The sequence below is a fragment of the Erpetoichthys calabaricus genome, chromosome 8 (genome assembly GCF_900747795.2).
Source record: "Erpetoichthys calabaricus chromosome 8, fErpCal1.3, whole genome shotgun sequence".
Lineage (NCBI taxonomy): Eukaryota > Metazoa > Chordata > Cladistia > Polypteriformes > Polypteridae > Erpetoichthys > Erpetoichthys calabaricus.
The window spans coordinates 46,760,864-46,782,448 of NC_041401.2; the positions used below are offsets into that span (position 1 = coordinate 46,760,864).

At 38.9% G+C, this 21,585-nt stretch overlaps 1 protein-coding gene across 1 annotated transcript in view; it reads right to left on the reverse strand.

Annotated features, from left to right (window-relative positions):
• Nucleotides 1-21,585, reverse strand: part of si:ch211-246m6.5 (von Willebrand factor D and EGF domain-containing protein) — a 393,193-nt gene that overhangs the window by 280,468 nt on the left and 91,140 nt on the right. Inside the window, exon 2 of the mRNA XM_028806510.2 lies at nucleotides 12,016-12,200. Within this exon, the coding sequence (XP_028662343.1) occupies nucleotides 12,016-12,200 (185 nt within the window). The remainder of the gene's footprint in view (nucleotides 1-12,015; nucleotides 12,201-21,585) is intronic.

Here is a 21,585-nt window from a genome sequence, read left to right on the forward strand (position 1 = left end):
ACCTTCTTTCAATCCACAATTTGCCTTTCACTCAAGAGGTTACTGTATATCAAGAGCTCTACTGGCAGTAGAAAATAGGGCCAGGGAGAGTGTTGGAAAACGAGACCAGGAAGCAGAAAAAGGAAATGTTTTGAGGAAGGACAGTTGACAAGCTTCCCAATCTAGCCAAGACTGTACGTGACCAGTGAAGAAAGTCCTAAGAGTAAGGAATTGTTCTTATGTGCTTATTTTAGATCTTGCATTCTCCCTATTTTCTGTGACACTTCTGTTATATTTTTATTTGTGTAATAAACATTTTTAGGGGTGGTTTGTGCTGTTTAGCATTATTGTGGATTTGAGAACAACTTGAGAGCATCATCCTCAGGTCACAGGAGGCTAATTTAGATTGTGAGGTGGCACAGTGCCACAGTGGTTAGCTATACTATAGCAAAGCTCCATGGATGTGGATTCAAGTTCCAGTACAGTCATTGTATTTTTGGAATTTGCATAACCTCCACGTGTTCATGCAATTGTTCTCCATGTAATCCATTTTCCTTTCATGCCTTAAAAGCATCTGTGTTAGGTTTATCTGGGTTGGTGAGCTAGCCCAGCATGAGTGAGACAGTGCCTATCAGTGGACAGGTGGACTGTTATTGCATTGACTCACATCTGCCCTGTAACCTCAAATTTATTAAGGAAGTAAAAAAAAATGACTGGATTGTTGCAAAATGTCAGTAGGGGCCCACATGTGAAAAAAAAGTTGTACAGTACTGCCTTTGGGGACTTGACATGAATATTCAAAGGTTATTTTTAATTAATTAGCAGCATATTAAAAGGTGCTTAGTATGTTGTGCAGAAAAATAGTATAAATGATGCTTTATCAAGAATGACACACAATTGTATTTATCAATAGCACTAGATGACCCAGGCTCTCTTGGTTCACTGACACAATGTCTTATTTGTGTTTCTGAATTGATGAGTAGTAATTTTCTCAAACTAAATAAGGAGAAAACAGACATTTTAGTGATTGGCAAAAATGGATATAATGAGGGTATTAGAAATAAACTTGATCCATTAGGATAATAAGTCAAGACGGAGGTGAAGAATTTGGGGGTAATTATTGACTTAGACCTAAATTTTAAATCACATAAATCTTATAACCTTTCAAGATGCTGAGAAATTAGTTCACATTTTTGTTTTCAGTCAGCTAGATTATGGTAACTCCCTCCTCTTAGTACTACCCAAAAAAGACATCAACTGATTGCAATGAGTGCAGAATGCAGCTGCCAGAATCATAACTAAGAAAAGAAAATCCGAGCACATCTCTCCAGTTCTGGTGTCACTACATTGGTTGCCTGTGTCATTTAGAATCGACTATAAAATATTGCTTATGGATCACAAAGCCTTAAATAATCTTGCTCCGTCCTATATCTCGGAATGCCTCTCACCTAACACTCCAAATCGTAACCTTAGATCTTCAAATGAGTGTCTGCTTATAATTTCAAGAGCTAAACCAAAAAGAAGTGGTTAGGCTGCCTCCTGCTCTTATACACCTAAAATCTGGAATAGCTTATTGATAGATATTTGTCAGGCTAATACGGTGGAGCATTTTAAAAAACTGAAAAAAAGTAATTATTTTAACATGGCTTTCTCATTTCTTATGCATTTAATTATCATTATCATTCATGGTGCATCCGAAATCCGTACTAACCCCTACTTTGTCTGCTGTTCTTTTTCCAGTTTTCTGTGGTGGCGATCTGCGCCACCACCACCTGATCAAAGCAACATACTGTCCCTACATTGATGGATTAATGGCCAGAGGTCCACATGAGCATCATCATCAACTTCTTCCATGTAAACCCTGAAAACCATGAGGAGTGATTGAGATCATTTATGTTAGGTAGAATGCCTAGAGGGGGCTGGGTGGTCTCGTGGCCTTGGAACCCCTGCAGATTTTGTTTTTTTCTCCAGCTGTCCAGCAATCAATTTTTTAGTGGTTAAAATAAGAAAAGGTAACATAAATTCAAAATACATTCAGATGTTCTGTACATAAAGCATGTGACCAAGAAAGAAAACAATGAAATATAGCAATAGGTTTATTTTTGCTTACTGGTGGGCTTGTGTACATTTAAGAGCTGACACTTGGAATTATAATACATACTAGCCAATCCGCGGCGTAGCATACGCTGCATAATTATTTATTGATGGGTGAACACTTCCAGCAACATACAATCGTCCGTGACTGAAAACTGGTTTTGGCAGATACAGGCATTTCTTTTTGAAAGTTTGGCCCTGTGCCTTATTAATTGTCATTGCAAAGGCCAATCTAACAGGAAATTGTCTGCGTTTAAAAGTAAAAGGCAAATTTGAATCTGATGGGGTCAGGGATATCCGGGGAATAAGGACAGTTTGTGAGGTAGGAGCTGCGATATTTTACACTCCAGTACAGTGGAACCTCGGTTCACGATCACAATTCGTTCCAAAACTCTGGTCGTAACCCGATTTGGTCGTGAACCAAAGTAATTTCCCCCATAGGATTGTATGTAAATACGATTAATCCGTTCCAGACTGTACGAACTGTATGTAAATATTTATTTTTTAAAGTTTTTAAGCACAAATATAGTTAATTATACCATAGAATGCACAGGGTAACAGTAAACTAAATGTAAAAACATTGAATAACACTGAGAAAACCTGGAACAACAAAGAAAACTTAACTCTGCAAGAGTTTGTGCTATAGCGTTACAAACCGCTCACTAAAAATACTTTTTTAATGAGTTTTAAGCACAGGGAAAAAAATGAACATTTGAAAAATCCGTAATTTAATAAACCACCACGAAAATTAAAATTACAATAATGCACACTACGAACCGATCACTGTAAACAGAAGTGAAAACAAAATCAAGCCCGGTGCATTCTTTAACTGCCTTCTCTGCCTTATGTGTCCAGCCACCTCTCTCTCACGCGCCTGTGTGTGTGTGTCTCTCTCTCGCGCACCTGTGTGTGTGTGTCTCTCTCTCTCGCACGCCTGTGTGTGTGTGTCTCTCTCTCTCGCACACCTGTGTATGTGTGTCTCTCTCTCTCTCGCGCACCTGTGTGTGTGTGTGTGTTTCTCCCGCGCCTGTGTGTGTCTCTCTCTCGCATGCTTGTGTGTTTGTCTCTCTCTCGTGCGCCTACACAGATGAAAGCGACTCAGGTGAGGAGTTGGGGGCGGGCACATGAGCAGGCAGTACGCATGCCTCGAGAGCCTCTGTGTGTGTCTCTCTCTCTCGCACGCCTGTGTGTGTGTGTGTGTCTCTCTTTCGCATGCCTCTGTGGGTGTGTGTGTGTGTGTGTGTGTGTGTGTGGCTCTCTCTCACGTGCTTGTGTGTGTCTCTCTCGCGCGCCTACACAGATGAAAACAACTCAGGTGAGGAGTTGGGGCAGGCACATGAGCAGGAAGTGCGCATGCCTCGGGGAGGAGGGTTAGAGTTGGCGGGCGGGGCTCTGTCTTGCGTGCGTGCGTATCCCATGGTTGGGTGGCTTGGTGGATTATATATAGAAAAGCAGCCGGAACCGAAAAGAACAATGAAAAGTCAACGTGGCTCAGAGGTGCATGTGGACTGTAGCAGAGATGAAAGCAACTGAGGCGGTGTTTGGTGAGGTGCTACGTGCCTCGAGACTCGAGAGCGAGGGTGGACTTGGGAGGAGGGTTAGATTTGGCGGGCGGGGCTCTGTTGTGCGTATCCCATGGTCTTAGAGTTGGTGGGCGGGGCTCTGTGAGTTGGCAGGCATGGCTCTGTCTTGCGTGTGTCTTGCTTGCCATGGTCTGGTCTCTGTCTTAAGTGCCATGGTCAGCTGCTTAGTGAATTGTTGGTGGGTGGGGCTCTGTGAGTTGGTGGGCGTGGCTCTGTCTTGTGTGCGTCTTGCTTGCCATGTCTTGCGTGCGTCTTGCTTGCCAAGGACTTAGCGAATTATATATATAGAAAATGCTGCAACAAGAAATAAAGAACACTGGTATTTTGAAGTTGACAAACAGAAGAGAAGCTCCTCTGTCTGATTTTACGTGTTTTACATACTCAAAAAACAAGAAAACAAGGAAAACAAGAAAAAAAGAAAAGAGACTGCAGCTGAACTTGCCATACCTATAAAGCTTTCAAAGAAGCACTAGCTCCATCAGACAGGATGTTATTTACTGTTAGAAAAAGAGCAAACTCTTAATATGTTGGAAATGCGAAACTGTGCTGGAAAGTCATCATAGTTGTGCAATCTGACATACTCAAGTGACAAGATCAGCAACCATAGCTGTCAGATTTGATATCCCCTCTGAAGAAAAGTAGTGTAATGTGGCATCGGCTTAATTAAGTCTTCAGTCCATGAATAAAACGTAAAGAAACAATCTTTTCAGTAACATTTTCTGGTTCAAGGAAAACTTGCTTTATATTGTGCTTTTCACAAGGTATTTTACAAAGTATTAAAGCATGTTACCTTCTTTGATAACATAAGATGTGTTAATTACTGTAGCACAACTGCATGAAATATGAAAGACAACATTATAAGAGCAAGGTAACAATGTTAAGGTGACAGTCAGCAAGCACCATGTACCTTGACCACTGTTTGCTCCAGTAATGTCGGGGAAGAGCGAAGAGGTCTGGGTGGGGTGGAGTTGGGATTTCTTCTCAGTTCATTATTCTTATTGTCACATTAATTTTGATATTGAATATTTCCAATAAAAAACTGATCACAAAATATGAGAAGACCTAACACTGCAGAAAAGTGTTTTCCATCCACAAGGGACAGTCACCACATTTTGAGCTCATACTTCATTCTCGGATTCAAAAGCAATACACAGTGTACTGAAGGTTAAAGGTTTGTGTCTTCATGTCTACATTTAGCAAGTTGTGATTTATTTCTGTGCAGCTAGGCCAAAAGGAATGCTTATAAATCAAAGTCAAAGACAACATTTGAATTTGATGAACTTGCAAACAACCTACTTGATACTTCAGGCAATCAGCAAGGTGACTTTTTACAAAAATCTAAACAAAGCTTATGTTGCAAATGCACTTGTACTGTATAATTCATGTACTCATTCAACTACTCGTGCCCAAATGTGTTTTATTTACAAAGCTTGAACAGTACACTGGCGCAGTGATTAGCGTGTCTGCCTAACAGCTCCAGGGTTTCATATCTGCACTGGTAACTACTTCTTCGGTGTCTGCATGTTCTCCCCATGTCAGAGTGAGTTTTCACCAGGGACTCCAGTTCCTTCCCACTTTGTAAAGGTTGTGTGAGTGGGATTGTGTATGTCTTTGTCTTTTTTGATAGCTAATACCACCCCGTGACAGTTACTTCAGTATTTACCATAATGGGATTTAACCTGTATTAAGAAAAAAGATAAATAAAGACTGTGCCTGGACAGCCACGAGGACCACAGCCCAACCACTGGGACAAAAACTAAAAGTTTAGAGAGTCAGACCTTCTGATTTACCTGTCACAAACCAGTTTTCCACAAAGCAAGCAGCAGTCACTCATTTTTTTGTTGCGTTTGCACATAATGTGAGAAGCATCTACTACAAAATGTAGTGGACCAGTTTTGCTGAAATGTGGCACACTTATTCAAAGAAATTTATCACAACATTTTGAATTTTCACTGAGATATTTTGAATAGATCCTACTGTACAATGTTTTGAAATTTCAAAATCTCCCACTGGCGAATCTTGGAACTCATCTATCCTAAAACAGAAATTTGCAAATTCAAGTGTTTAAATTTTACCTTGACAGAGGTTATACCAATTTATATATTTTGAATATTTTCCCATTTTTGACCTTCGATAGCCACTGCTGACAACAAACAGATCCCCAATACAAGTAAATGAAACACCAGCAGACTATGTGTATGGGCAAGAACTTGCTGTTACAAGCTGTTTCAGGCTGGCAGCTGGCTATGCACGGAAACCTCTGCATAAGCAAGCTGATTCTACCAAGCTGCTTAAGCAAAACTTTTTTAAAATTTCATTTATGTTAATTGTCAAATGCAAATTGTCACTGTGTATAAATATGGTGTGTTTGTGTGCGTGTTGGTGTGTTTATGTACATATGTGTGAGTAGTCCCTGTGATGGACTAGAGTCCTGTCCATTCCGTTAAAACTGTATTAAGTCTGCGCAAAATAAAATATTTATACAGGATCATAACCATATTAATGGGAGTGATAAGATGTAATTTATGAAGAGCAATAATTAGAGACTCAAGACAAAATTTTTAAATTAAAGGGGATAAAGGACAGCTTTGTCTGCCACCCTTATGAATATAAATACAATTGCAGCAGGTGAGGGATAAATAATCTTGAATACATTAATGAATTTCCTTCCTTCCTAAATCCTATCAAACCCAGAAAAATAAAAAAGGGCTATTCTGCCAGAAAGGAAAAAGCAGGACAAAAAAATTCTCAAAATGCCAGAGGAATTTAATTTAAATTTATTTGATTTATAAATATGTGTTTTAAGGTGTACAATGTAAAAAATGTCAGTAAATGTAATGGTAAAAATACTGTGAATGGTGAAAGTAAAATGCCTTTTCTAAAAAAAAGGAAAGTTACCTTATATTCTACTGGAAATTACCTGCATATCTTAAACAACACATTTCATTATTTGTACAGCCAAGTTCTGTAAAATCGATATTATTCTACCTTCAAAATATCCTACATACCATTTAATGATACATTACGGTTGCACTGAAAAAATTGCTGTTAATTTTACAACATAAAACTCTTAAATAGTGAAGGTAAACAACTGTAAAATATAAAACAGTAAAGTGCTGTTTCAGTAATACCGTAGTTACGATATTTACATAAGGAAATGCTCCCTTTTACCATATTGTTCCTGGTGAACCGCATACCTTTACACAGTAGGGAAAAAAAACTTAAACAAAGTTTGCAGACTTATTTTCCCTGTGTGCTGAAGGTTTTTTGAGGTTATGGAAGCTGATTTATAATGGGTTGTATTCGATAAGGTGGCGCACCTGTAGGACACCATACACCACAAAAGCAAACTTTATTTCTCCACCAGACAATGTGCCATAACTTCCTTAAACATTCTTCCATAAACAAAAGTTTTTCAATGTATATAATTAAGTAATACAACACATTTACTATTGGTTGTTGATACTTTACTGATGAAAACTGTGTACTGGTGTTTGATCCTGACAACATTTTCTAATGGTTTAATGATTGACATATTTATTGCAGTGCTTTGATTTCAGGTTATGGTTAAACGTTGACTTCTGTTGTAATGTGTTACAAAGAAAAAACAGTTATCTATATATATAATTCACTAAGACCATGGCAAGCAAGACGCATGCAAGACAGAGCCACACCCGCCAACTCACAGAGCCCCGCTCACCAACAATTCACTAAGCAGTCGACCATGGCACACTAGACAGAGATCATGGGATACGCACGACAGAGCAACGCTCACCAACTCACAGAGCCCCGCCCACCAACTCTAAGACCATGGGATATAAACGACAGAGCCCCGCCCGCCAACTCTAACCCTCCTCCCGCATCATGGGATGCGCACGACAGAGCCCCGCCCGGCAACTCTAACCCTCCTCCCGCGTCCACCCTCGCTCTCGAGGCATGCACACTGCCTGCTCATGTGCCAGCATGCAACACCTCACCAAACACCGCCTCAGTCGCTTTCGTCTCTGCTACAGTCCACATGCACCTCTGAGCCATGTTGACTTTTTACTGTTCTTTTCGGTTCCGGCTGCTTTTCTATGTATAATCCACCAAGTCGCCCGACCATGGGATACGCACGCACGAAAGACAGAGCCCCGCCTGCCAACTCTAACCCTCCTCCTGCATTCACCGCAATGTACTGGAGTGTAAGACTATCGCAGCTGGTACCTCACAAACTGTCCTTATTCCCCGGATATCCCTGACCCCATCAGATTCAAATTTGCCTTTTACTTTTACACGCAGACAATTTCCTGTTAGATTGGCCTTTGCAATGACAATTAATAAGGCACAGGGCCAAACTTTCAAAAAGATATGCCTGTATCTGCCAAAACTAGTTTTCAGTCACGGACAATTGTATATTGCTCTCTCCAGAGTTCCATCTTTTCATTCACTTACAGTCGTATCCTCAAACCCACCCCATTTGGACAACTGTGTCTTTCAGGAAGTGTTCACCTATCAATAAATAATTATGCGGCTTATGCTACGCCGCGGGTTGGCTAGTTTACTATAAAGTTATACCATAGACTGCCAGTTGTTTACTGTAAATTTAACATTTTTTTTAAGTTTGTAAAGTAGTGGTCTCTAAGTGTTCCCCAAGAAGTGGGGGCCGCCCTGCCATCACCACTCCTGAGCCTTCCCTCTGGTTATTCAACACCAGGAAAAAGGGAGATCAAAAATGAAGTTGTGAAGGTGTTCTTTCTGTGTATATTATTTATTGTTTTTTATTTTTTTTTTGTTTGGTTATTTTAGTCTGGTTCTTGAATTGTGTTTTAGATTGTTATGGGGACTTGTTCACCTTTAGATTGTCTCTTAGGCAACTTTTTTTTTGTTATATCTTTATATTTTTTATTTGACTCAATTTGTAAACGTTTATGATTTGATTTGATTTGTTTTACAAGGCAGAGTTTGTCATGGTTTCTCCCTCTTTTTTAGGCATTTTTGATATTTTGAGACTTTAAAGTAAATTTTGAACTTTTAAAGCTATTTCCCCATTGTTTGCGGCTTGCCAGATCCAAATTATGACAAATTGGCTCTTGTTATGTCATGTTTCCAGAGGCATGTAATAACTTGAGCCAGGTGAAAAAGAAATGGCTGCATACCCATTGCCTTCTTATCTTTGGTCGTTGCTGGAATAAAGTTGGGATACAGATGAACTTCAAAGAATAGATTATGTATTTCCTTAAAAGTCTTCCAACAGTCAACATATCAGTTTACTAATTTATGCATTATGCATTTGTACCCTAGGTACTGTATATGAAATGGCATAATCCTGATTTTAAAATCCACTATATACAGTAGTTTGGTACATTTGTAGCTAACAGCCCACCAAATATTAGCAATTTATCAGTGTCCTAGTAATAATATCATGGCTACTATTTCTTTTAAATGGTATTAGTACTTAAATTTTAATTTATGTATTCAATTAATCAGAATTGTTTATGTTAAATAGTAATGTGTAGTGGTAATCAGTGCTAGTCTATATTTATGACATTTTGAAAACTGAATGAATAATGGGTCAAATTAATAATTTGCCATTCATTACTACGTTATACTCAAAAAAGGAACAAAGAACCTATCAGTAACAATTCTTCCAAACTGCCACTTAATAAGCTCTATTCATGTAATGCAGATAAACAGAAAGTGACAAATAATGGATTCTTCAAAGACTAGCTGATTTAAGATGTGCAGAATAAGCACAGTTTTAAGTGAAGCTTTATTGGATTGGGATGAAAGTACAGAATTCTAAAAGAAAGTGAATTATGAGGTTATAGAGGGAATATGTCATACACAAATATTACAAAGATTGGTAGCATGCTTATGCATACATATAATATATATGCATGGTCATTGGTAGATAAGATCAGAATCCAGATTATGCCAAAATACTACAATGTTGTTCAAAATTGCAATGAAAAAAATACTGCAATCCTTTCTATGCAATTTAAAAAATAAAAGGAAACCTAATATCATAAACCTTTTCTGAACATAAGATGACAGAGCAGACATAAATGGAAGGCACAGCCCCACTCCCATTCCATACTGGTCATGGGAAGTTTTAATCATATCCATATTCACGCCAGTTTCATTATCCTAATTATTCCTGCTGGAAGAACTATGCAAGTGTGAGAAGAACACAGAAACTTAAGAAAGAAAACAACCTGGACAGATATGAAATCATAGTCATGTCAGCTAACTAAATTGTTCTGAGAGCTGCATCGACAATAACTTTCACCAATGAGAAACAGTAGCCAGAAAGAAAATTAATTTATGTAAGCTGTCACTAGACTGATATGACTGACTGTATTAAAAAATATCTGTGTCTGGGAGAGTCAACAGGCACTAGGACAGGTGACCATAAATTACATTGTCCAACTGTGCAGACAAATGCTAATGATGCAATTGTTGTTTGGCTAAGATTTGGCAATCAGCATGAAGAAGTCAAGAACATGGAGAGCTATCAGCTAAAATGAAGATTGGCTGAAGCAGCATAACTCAATCACCAAAACCTAGAAGGATGAAAGGCTACCTCAACTGAGCTGGACTGTCATTACTCAGACACTGGTGACTCCAGAGACAGTGAACAGTTAGTATTCAGTGAGGGGGGACAACACACATGAAAGACATATAAATGACGCATATGTTGCATGACATTCCAGAGTTGGAAAAACTAACTGGGAGCTTCATCTACATGAGATGTTTTCACACCTAGTTTATTTGGTATGTTTTTTTTTTTTTTTAACTCTGGTGGATATGAACACAGCAATCACCCTCTAGTGCACACTATAACAACTATGTCGAGACCCTTTGGACGAAAGGGTGGTCTCAGTGCAGAACCAAGCGAATCTTGGAGTGATTTGTGTGAGGTACGAATGTGATCTGACTTATCTAACTACAAGAAATACTGTGCATTATGAGTGAAGTTTTGCATGCTATGGTAATCACGCTAAGTGTTTGCTGTCAGTAATTAGGGAAGCTCACTCACAGCATAAAGAGTCGAATGTTAACAGGGAACGTTAAAAACAATAAAACAGATAAAACTAAATATGCACATTGGCACAAATGTTAACACAATTTACATAAAATGACTCGCTTAATCATTGGTCCAATCAGAGCAACCCTGGCACCTGATTTAGGCTCACAGTCTTGTGTGTGTGATTGGACAGCAGTTAACCATGTTAAAAAAAAAAGAAAAAGTGTAAATTTTCTCCTGATCATGCTGTTCAAAACACATACAGAGATAGCAAGAAACGAATAGCAGTACCCTGTAACACCGATCATCAAACCCCCTAATTTTACACTAAAAAAGTAATGCACACAGGTGAGTCGTCCTCTTAATGTGCACACTGACTTTGACATATACAGTAAATATTGATCAAGCATTCCAAAATTAACATTATCTGCATATTTGCAAGAATGAAGACAGTAGATGTGATTTGAGATAAACTAAACTGAGGTGATGTTCATATGGCGACTTCTAAAGAGTAAATCCACTACATCATGCAGTTAAACGAAATTCACCTAAAACATTGGCTGTAATAAAACTGAAGTACATCAGCCTATGTTCTCAAGAAAGCTTCTTTTATAGGCTCGTCTGTTTCAATCGTGTCCTTTTTTTTCACCCTGCGCAGTAGCGCATAATTTTAAAGTAGTCTTGTGTTTGTTCAATAATAGGTATTTGGCTGAAGAGCTGTGCTTGGTTACTAATCCAAATAATTGTGGAAAATGCCATACTGCACAAATACCACTGTTTTGACCCTCAATGTTATGCTTTCTTTCCCCAGGAAAAAATGATTCTGACAAATCAAAGAAGTCAGTGACCCACCCACAAGGTGTTTATAGGTATGTTTAGTTCATTTGAAAATCTGCAGTGTGAAACACAACCAAACTAACTGGAAATTCAAACAAAGTAATGAACCACACCAGAATTCAGAACAAAGCAAATGGACTATGAGTGCGAAAAAACAGCTTTACTCTTCTTTTCCAAGCCCCTCCACCCTCTCCCCTCTCCCTCTTTTTCTTTCTCTCTTCTATACTTTGCTTCTGTCACTCCTTAACACAAATCTACATTTAGTTTTAAATCTGAAAATAGGTAACCACAAGATGTCATAATGAACTTGAGCTTTTTCAACTCACAGAACATTTCTTTTTTGCATGTTTCTTGTCACTAGCACTAAATTAGATGTTTTATTTATATTTGTTCCTTTTTAATCAACATTTGCTTTTTGATCCAGAAAAGAAAACAAACTACAAATCTGTCTCACAGTATTACAGATGGACCATACATTTTTCATGTGCTTTTTGCTCTTTTTTATTTACTTACCTCTATGCATTCAGTTGGCATCTCTGCTGGCTTATTGTTGATCATGAAACGATACCACCCTGGTGATAGTGAGTGGTCACAAACTAATTCTTGGATCGCAGTCTTCTGAAGTTCAAGTGAATCAAAGGTGACACTACGGTAAGGATTCCTTAGGATCTGATAACCACTTGGGTAGCATTCAGGAGCTGAGATTAAAAAAATATACATTTTTAAAGTTAACATCAGACAGGATAAAGAGGATAAACTATAGAGGAGAAACATATATTTGACAAAACATTATGCACAATTATTTTTTCTTATGAAAATAAATAATGCCCGATAACATAATAATATAATAATAGTACGAGAGACGTTCAAAAAGTTTCCTCTTATTAAACAGAATTAAAAAAAAGGGAGGAGACTTTTTGAATGTTTCTCGTGTATTATATATGTACATTATATATATATAAAAAAATTAAAGGAACACTTCTTAATCAGAATATAGCATCAAGTCAATGAAACTTCTGGGCGATTGATCTGGTCAGTTAAGTAGCAGAGGGGGTTGTTAATCAGTTTCAGCCTCTTTGGTGCACTAGAGGGGCAACAATGAGATGACCCCCAAAACAGGAATGGTTTAACAGGTGGAGGCCACTGACATGTTTCCCTCCTCATTTTTCTGACTGTTTTTTCACTAGTTATGCATTTGGCTACGGTCAGTGTCACTACTGGTAGCATGACCCTACAGAGTTTACATAGGTAGTCCAACATCTCCAGGATAGCACATCAATACGTGCCATTGCCAGAAGGTTTGCTGTGCCTCCTAGCACAGTCTCAAGGGCATGGAGGAGATTCCAAGAGACAGGCTATTACTCTAGGAGAGCTGGACAGGGCCGTAGAAGGTCCTTAACCAATCAGCAGGACCGGTATCTGCTCCTTTGGGCAAGGAGGAACAGGATTAGCATTGCCAGAGCCCTACCAAATGACCTCCAGCAGGTCACTGGTGTGAATGTCTCTGACCAAACAATCAGAAACAGACTTCATGTTGGTGGCCTGAGAGTCCGACGTGCTCTCTGCCTGACACCGTAGAGCTCGAATGGCATTTGCCACAGAATTGGCAGGTCCACCACTGGCACCCTGTGCTTTTTACAGATGACAGCAAGTTCGCCCTGAGAACATGTGACAGATGTGAAAGGGTCTAGAGAAGCCATGGAGAACATTATGCTGCCTGTAACATCATTCAGCATGACCGGTTTGGTGGTGGGTCAGTGATGGTCTGAGAAGACATATCCATGGAGGGACGCACAGACCTCTACAGGCTAGACAATGGCACCTTGACTGCCATTAGGTATCGATATGAAATCCTTGGACCCATTGTCAGGTCCTGTGCTGGTGCAGTGGGTCCTGGGTTCCTCCTGGTGCACGACAATACCCGGCCTCATGAGGCAAGACTATGCAGGCATTTCCTGGAGGATGAAGGAATTGATACCATTGACTGGCCCCTACGCTCGCCTGACCTAAATCCAATAGAACACCTCTGGGACATTATGTTTTGGTCCATAACAAAATGGGGTGGAGTGGTGGCTCTGAGGCTAAGGATCTGTGCTGATATCCAGAAGGTTGCCAGTTCGAATCCCCGTCACTGCCAAAAGAGATCCTACTCTGCTGGGCCCTTGAGCAAGACCCTTAACCTGTAATTGCTCCAGGGGCACTGTACAATGGCTGACCCTGCACTCTGACCCCAATGGGTATGCGAAAACTAACAAATTCCTAATACAAGAAATTGTATAATTTTAATAATAATAAATTGACACTGTCAGGTTGCACCTCAGACTGTCCAGGAGCTCAGTGATGCCCTGGTCCAGATCTGGGAGGAGATCTCCCAGGACACCATCCGTCATCTCATTAAGAGCATGGTTCGACGTTGTCAGACACGCCTACAAGCACGTGGTGACCATACAAACTGCTCAGTACGATTTGGAGTTGCTGCAATGAAATTTCGGCAAAATGGATTAGCCTGCCACATCATTTTTTCACTTTGATTTTCAGGGTGTCTTTGAATTCGGCCCTCTGTAGGTTGATAATTTTCATTTCCATCAAACAATGCGGCATCCTTTCATTCCTAACACATTACCCAGTCCATATCAGTACAGACATCCAGCAGGATTTTTTTTCCCATTGAGACCTGATGTGTTTTCAAAGTTTGCCTTTAATTTTTTTTGATATATATTATATTTTCTTATTTCTCTTTCATCCATATAGGTGGTGCAGTGGTAGTGCTGCTGCTTTGCAGTAAGGAGTTTGTTGGTTAGCATCCTGGGTCCTCTCTGTGTTTGATTAGCGCTTTGATTAGTGAGAAAAGTGCGACTGTATATAAATGTTAAGAATTATTATAATTTATTTTTTTATGAAAGAAAGTCATGTCCCTCATTACCACAGCATTACTTACTTCAGATAGATAGATAGATAGATAGATAGATAGATAGATAGATAGATAGATAGATAGATAGATAGATAGATAGATAGATAGATAGATAGATAGATAGATAGATAGATAGCACTTTATTTGTCCCCAGGGGGAAATCTGAATTTTTACAGAAGCCCAATAAATAAATAGTATTATATTATGGCAAACAATAAATACACATCAAATGAGTTAAAAGAAAGAAAACTAAGAAGAAAACTATTCAATGACTTGACTAAAAGCAAGTGAGCAGTCACAGTGAGGCATTCTAAAAGCTGTAGCTTTTGTTAGGGAAGATACTGTGTAAATAAAGAAGAGTCTTGAGTCATTGTTACAAATAAAATTCAAGATGGGTATCGCATATGATATTAGTGCTATTGAAGTCTGCCGTGTTGAATTATTCGCTAGAAAGAAATGTGAAATTCCAATGGAGTGGGTTTGTGCACCTTTCCACTGCATGCATCTGTTCAATTTGCTCTTGTTCTAAAACTGCTAGAGAGTTTTGGGGTAATGGCTGCAGGCCTTCTACACCGCTTTTGAATGTCAGTGATTGGCAAGAGCTCACTTGGTGAGAGGAAGAGAGGTAAGGATTTGAAAAAGATGATTTTTTGGAGGAATGTGATCTAGAATTTTCTGAAAGTACTTGTGTGTAAGTGGATTAGCCACAATCCCCCTCAGGCAGGCCCATTAGGCCTTGTTATTGGCCTGGTTTGTTGTACTTTTGAAAGATCAGTACTTTACTAATCATACCAAGCCACTTTACTATTTCACCTCTTAAGGTGTGCCGCCTGAATTCTGTTTTATGGACTGATCTTCCACTTTTATTGCTGTAGGTGAAACTCAGAACAATACATTCCGACCTTTGTGTGGGGGTTTTTAAATTCTCTGTTGTTTGAATTTTAGCAGTTCTAGCCAACAAACCCAGGGCATTAACAGTACTGTTTGTGGTCATCATGCTTAGATGTGGCTGCCTATGGACGTGTGTTGCTTGGTCTATGTGCTTCCTGATATGACTGTTCATGCAATCCCCACTCCACCTCCTGCTCATGTTAGGTGTTCCTCAATCCCAGTTCCTCGTGTGACTTCTATGAGGGATGGTCTGTAGTAAAGATCAATCTTTTCGCACCTCGTGTTCGAGCCTATAGCAGGAGCCTAAATACTGACTGGTTTACTGATCTCCTTTCTTTTAGCCCAGCCTCATTAAAAGCAGTAGTTGTTGTTTTAATAGCCATTGTCATTATTATCTTATTACGCTACTGCATTTCTAAATGTCCTAAGCAAGCTTTTTTGCTCTCTATCATCAATGTAATAGCTATATCCATTTCCCTTCCTGATTTTGGTTGTGTTGCAATATAACTAGAATATTCTTATGCTAATGCAGACTTACCTGAATCTGTTGCTTAAGGTAATATTTGTTATTTGTCTAAAGGACAAAATGCTGTGAATGTATAATTTTACTATAAGCAAGCATTTCATTGATGCTTTAGTCTATGACCTATTTTGCCCAGTGCTCAGCTCGGCTGGCGTGTATTAGACTAAGCCTGATAAATACTGCCTCTAGCAGGTAAGAAATATTTAGGCCTCCCACCTTCATTTATCAGTAGCTCACAAGGACAATGAAAGTTAGGCACATACATCTGCAATTATCTGTGTATTTAAGAAACTAATTAACAACTGTAAACTCAGTCATTGTCTTCTCTGTACGCACAAAATAAAGGTTCTCCTCCCATCCTGAGAATTCTGACTTCGACAATATCATCCTGTTGTGCTTTTCTTTTTGTATAATGAAAATTTATTTTTCCTCTTTGTCTTCTTGATCAATTTTTGGATTCAGGGACTGCTCTACAAGTCACACCCTATATTTGTTAGTTTGATCTAAGTTTCTGTTTTACCCTTTTCATTTGCTTTAATCGTTTAGCTTCACAAGCACTAATTTCATGCTTCAAGCTGAGTACCCTAACAGTCAATAGTAAGATAACCTTCTTTTGCCAATGACAAACTAATATTTATACTTTCCATCTCTTTTCAGCACAAAAATCATAATATAGTAATTTAATTATTTGATGCTTTGTACTTGCATACTTCTCATCATCTTTTTTCTCAAACTGTTGTGTAAGTTTAGGAGTAAAGTTGGATTTGACAGGAAAATTTGTGAAATTAACATCTCTTTGCCAAAACAGAACTATATTTATGGTAATTTACTGTATTCTACAGAACAAATATGATCTGATGTCTAAAATACTGTACTGAAATATTTTTTTCATGTTTGCTTTTGGTTGTGTGTGACCCTAGCACCATCTATGAATGGGCTTTGTTTGCACCTAATTAGTCCTCCAACTTTACGGAATTAGGAATGTCAATTATTTTCATCTTAGTGAGCAATAAATACAGCAAGAATGGAAGAACATACTGCTGAATATTCAAACAAGAAGAGGTCATTTGGGCCATCTTGTGGGCTCATTCCATAATATCCTGATTATGAAGCTCTGCTTGTGATTATTAAAAGAACAAATGAATAATACCGATTTAGGCTGTATATAATTATATACAAGATTTTACATAAGCATAGATCAGCATTCATATTAATGAGTCAAGTGTACAGATCCTGTTTTTTTTTCAGAATTTAATTGTATCTTTCTGATAGCAGTGCATCTGTTAGCCTAAATCTTGTGATTGGTGTTGCTTCTATCAAGCTACGTTGGGTGGTAAAAGGTAGAGGTGGCATACCCAGGGAATTGGCAGTCATCGGGGCCTCCAGCAATATAACCATACAGAGGGGATTTTGAACACTGTAAGAAAGACAGAAGAGCACCTCACAGAGTCTGCCATTTTTACTGAGATAAAGATGTGGCCCATGCATGTGATAGCTCATGCAAGGTTGCTGAAGGCAGTGTCTGCTTGAACTGAATGCCTACATTAAACTGTGATGTTTAAGGTTATACAGCTGGCTAGTGCACTATTTTAATGTCTGTCTACCTCCTACACTTTACATCTTTCAAACTTTACTACTATTTTGCAAAGCTGTTTGTTGCAACATTCCAGTAAGCAATGCAAATACTCATCTAGTCACTGAGGTTCCTACTTTCTAGAACCCTTTGCCTAGGCTCATCCTGTTTTGCATTCTAAGATAGCCTAATCATCAAACTGTTATTACTTAATGCTAAGTTGATATCCCATTGTTCACAGGTTATATCAGACTTTTCATTTTACTGCAATATCCTAATGCTATACAGCCAGATGTGAATGTTTTCACATTCTTTCACAGTTTGTTTTCATTCTTTTCTCTGTTGTTTTGTCCGGCTGGTAATTTTTTTTGCTGTCTCCTCGGATCTAAGATGGTAATGACTTTGTTATGTTATAGGAGTGATGATTTGTGATAACCAAATGAACTGAGACTTTGCTGACATTCAAACCAACTGATCTTTTATATTGTTATGTATATAACATGACACCGGACAACTCTGTGTACCACTCTGACACCGAATTCAACAATGTCAGTCACATTACATACAAGAAGAGAAGGATGACCATGACATAGAAATGATATAATAAATAAAAACAGCAAACATCAGCTGTAGGTACCCCTATACTGAGCAGGTGCTATACTATAGGGGCAACTTGCTTGTTTACTCTATTCCTAATACTTACACTCTCTTGGCTACCTTTCCATAATATATATATATATATATATATATATATATATATATATATATATATATATATATATATATATATATATATATATATAAAATTTTATTACTTGTTTTTTTTTCGCATACGCCTTGGGTTCAGAGCGCAGGGTCAGCCATTGTACAGCGCCCCTGGAGCAACTGAAGGTTAAGGGCCTTGCTTAAGGGCCCAGCAGAGTAGCATCTCTTTTGGCAGTGGCAGGGATTCGAACCAGCAACCTTTGGGATACCAGCGCAGATCCTTAGCCTCAGAAAGAGAAAGAACTCTGCCAGAAGATTGGCTTTTAAAACAACCCTGCCTCGTGATTGGTAGCCACCATGTGACTGAGTAACACATACTGTACAGTACTATAATCATCTCTGCTTTTGGCAAGGAGGTCACCTTTTATTTCAGTGACATGCAGACACCCAGTAGAACTGAATAACTGTCATGTAATTCAATTGAGTAGAAGTAAATACTGCAATGTATAATAGAAGCACAACAACATATAATCTCTGAGGTGTCCATTATTTCTGGCTTTGATCCATGATGCTTCATCTAACAACACTATGTACCTGAGTCTTCTGCCTGTATAAGTTGATCTCTCAATGGTAAAACTATTCAACAGAATTCATAGTAGGCCAGATGATCTTGGATGAACTTTAAAGGTTGTTTTTCAGTGTAAAGATTTAAGCTATGACAATTTGAATTCTGGGTCTACAGACAAAGGTGATGACCTTATCAAAATACGGTATCTGATTTAGAAACTTAACGAAAGGAGTTAAAAAAAAAAAAACAGAGCTTAATATCAAACAAGCAATGTTGGTGCAAAACCTTTTATTGAATTAACAATTATAAACTGAAAATCAAACGGAAGATGGTTTTGCAATAAAAAAAACATATAAAAAATATTATTTAACATACATAGCATGTTTTCAGCTGTAAAGCCAAGATTCACAGACAACCTTTAACGACTGTACATTTTGTCAAATTTATGAAATACAAGGGGATGCCTGTCTTTGGTGGCTAGCAAAGGTTTGGTCATGTGCCGATTGACCATTTTTATCACAAATGCAAGTTGTACACTCTAAGCACAAAAGAAATTCATAAAGGACCAAAAATCTGGAAGTTTCTATATACTTATATATGGTTGAGATGACAATAAAGTTCGCTTTGACCTTTGAAAATTTGGAAGTGCAGGCTACCACCACCTCATGATTGGGCTTCAGGTCCAATGTGAAAAGAACATGAGCCGCAGTTCTTCGAGAATCTGAGGTGTTTCGTAGTGGCGGTTTATAATGTTGGGCACTGTCAAACCCAAATATTTTAAAACCTTTGCTTAAATTAATTAGGTAATGTTAAACATGTTTATTTACATAACATGCCTGGTGTCAACACATGTCAACATTGATTAAAAATTTGTTCCAACTTGTAATTGTTTGATTTCTACTTGAATATCTGTATTTCCTGAGTGAACAGCGCTGGCCAAATGAGAATGTATGTAAGTCCTTGATATGTTGGCAAGCAGGTGACCACAGGCTGCCTTTTAATTTGTCGGTTTCAGATTTTTCCTTTGACAGAGCTCTCTGGAGTCAGTTCTCAAATTCATAAGACCTGTGCTGACCAACTTTGTGGTGTCCTCTGTCCACTGTTCAGTCTGTCCCTGAGGCTTCAGAAAATGCCAGTGCTGTCAAAAACATCTTGCATTTTTCCTGTTCAAAAGAAGGCAGACGCCTCTTCACTTAATGACTACAGATCAGTGGCACTTAGATCTCACATCATCAAGATCTTTGAGAGGCTGGTCCTGGATTATATGAGTCCACTTGTGGTAGACCACCTGGATCAACTGCATCTTGCCTATCGGACAAAGATTGGACTGGAGGATGCAATTATCTGTCTGCTCTACAAGGCATATTCTCACCTGACAGCACTGTGAGGATTATGTTTTTTAATTTTTCCAGCGCCTTCAATACCATTCAGTCATCCCTGTTAAGAGGTAAACTCAGAAATATGCCGGTGGATGAGCCTATGGTGCCCTGGCACATCACAGTTTGTGAAACTCAAGGACTGTGTTTCTGATACAGATGTCAGCAACACTGGAGCACCACAAGAAACAGTCCTGTCTCCTTTTCTCTTCACCCTGTACACCTCCAGATACAAACATAACCCCAGGTCATGTCACTTGCAGAAATTTTCAGATGATTCTGCACTTATGGGGAATATTGATAAAGAGGATGAGACAGAGTATAGGAGTCAGGTGGAGAACTTTGTTTCTTGGTGCAAAGAGAATTGTGTGCATCTTAACAGCAAAACCAAGGAACTAGGTATTGACTTTTGCAGCACCAAAGAGCCTCTATGTTTGGTCACTATTCAAGGAGTGGATGTAGAGGTGGTCTACAGCTACAAGTACTTGGGGATGCACATTAATGACAGGTTGGACAGATTTCAGAACACAGAGGAACTGTATAAGAAAGGGTAGAGCAGGCTCTTTTTGTTTAGGAGACTGTGTTCCTTTAATGTGGGAAGTGACATTCTTCTTCATCTTCTACGTTGCATAACTCTGTGATGGCCAGTGCGATTTACTACACTGTGGTATGCTGGGCTGGTAACATCACTTCAAGAGAGACTCACTGAATCAATAAGCTAATTAAAAAGGCCCCTGGAGGTAGTAGTGAAGGAGAGAATTAAAAGAAAACTGAGTGCCATTATGAACAATGATGCACATCCTATCTTTAACACATTAACAAGGAGTACTTTCAGCCAACTGCGGTGGGTTAGCGCCCTGCCTGGGACTGGTTCCTGCCTTGCGCCCTGTGTTGGCTGGGATTGGCTCCAGCAGACCCCCGTGACCCTGTGTTAAGGATATAGCGGGTTGGAGAATGACTGACTGGCTGACTTTCAGCCAACAAATGACTTTTATACCAACAGGAATACATCTGCATAATGACTCACTGTGACTTAGACAGCCTTAGGAATTGTTTTGCTTTATAGTCAGCCTTATTCCAAAATGGATTAAATTCGTTTTTTTCCTCAGAATTCTACACACAACACCCCATAATTACAACATGAAAAAAGTTTACTTGAGGTTTTTGCAAATTTATTAAAAATAAAAAAACTGAGAAATCACATGTACATAAGTATTCACAGCCTTTGCTCAATACTTTGTTGATGCACCTTTGGCAGCAATTACAGCCTCAAGTCTTTTTGAATATGATGCCACAAGCTTGGCACACCTATCCTTGGCCAGTTTCGCCCCCATTCCTCTTTGCAGCACCTCTCAAGCTCCATCAGGTTGGATGGGAAGTGTCGGTGCACAGCCATTTTAAGATCTCTCCAGAGATGTTCAATCAGATTCAAGTCTGGGCTCTGGCTGGGCCACTCAAGGACATCACAGAGTTGTGCTGAAGCCACTCCTTTGATATCTTGGCTGTATACTTAGGGTCGTTGTCCTGCTGAAAGAT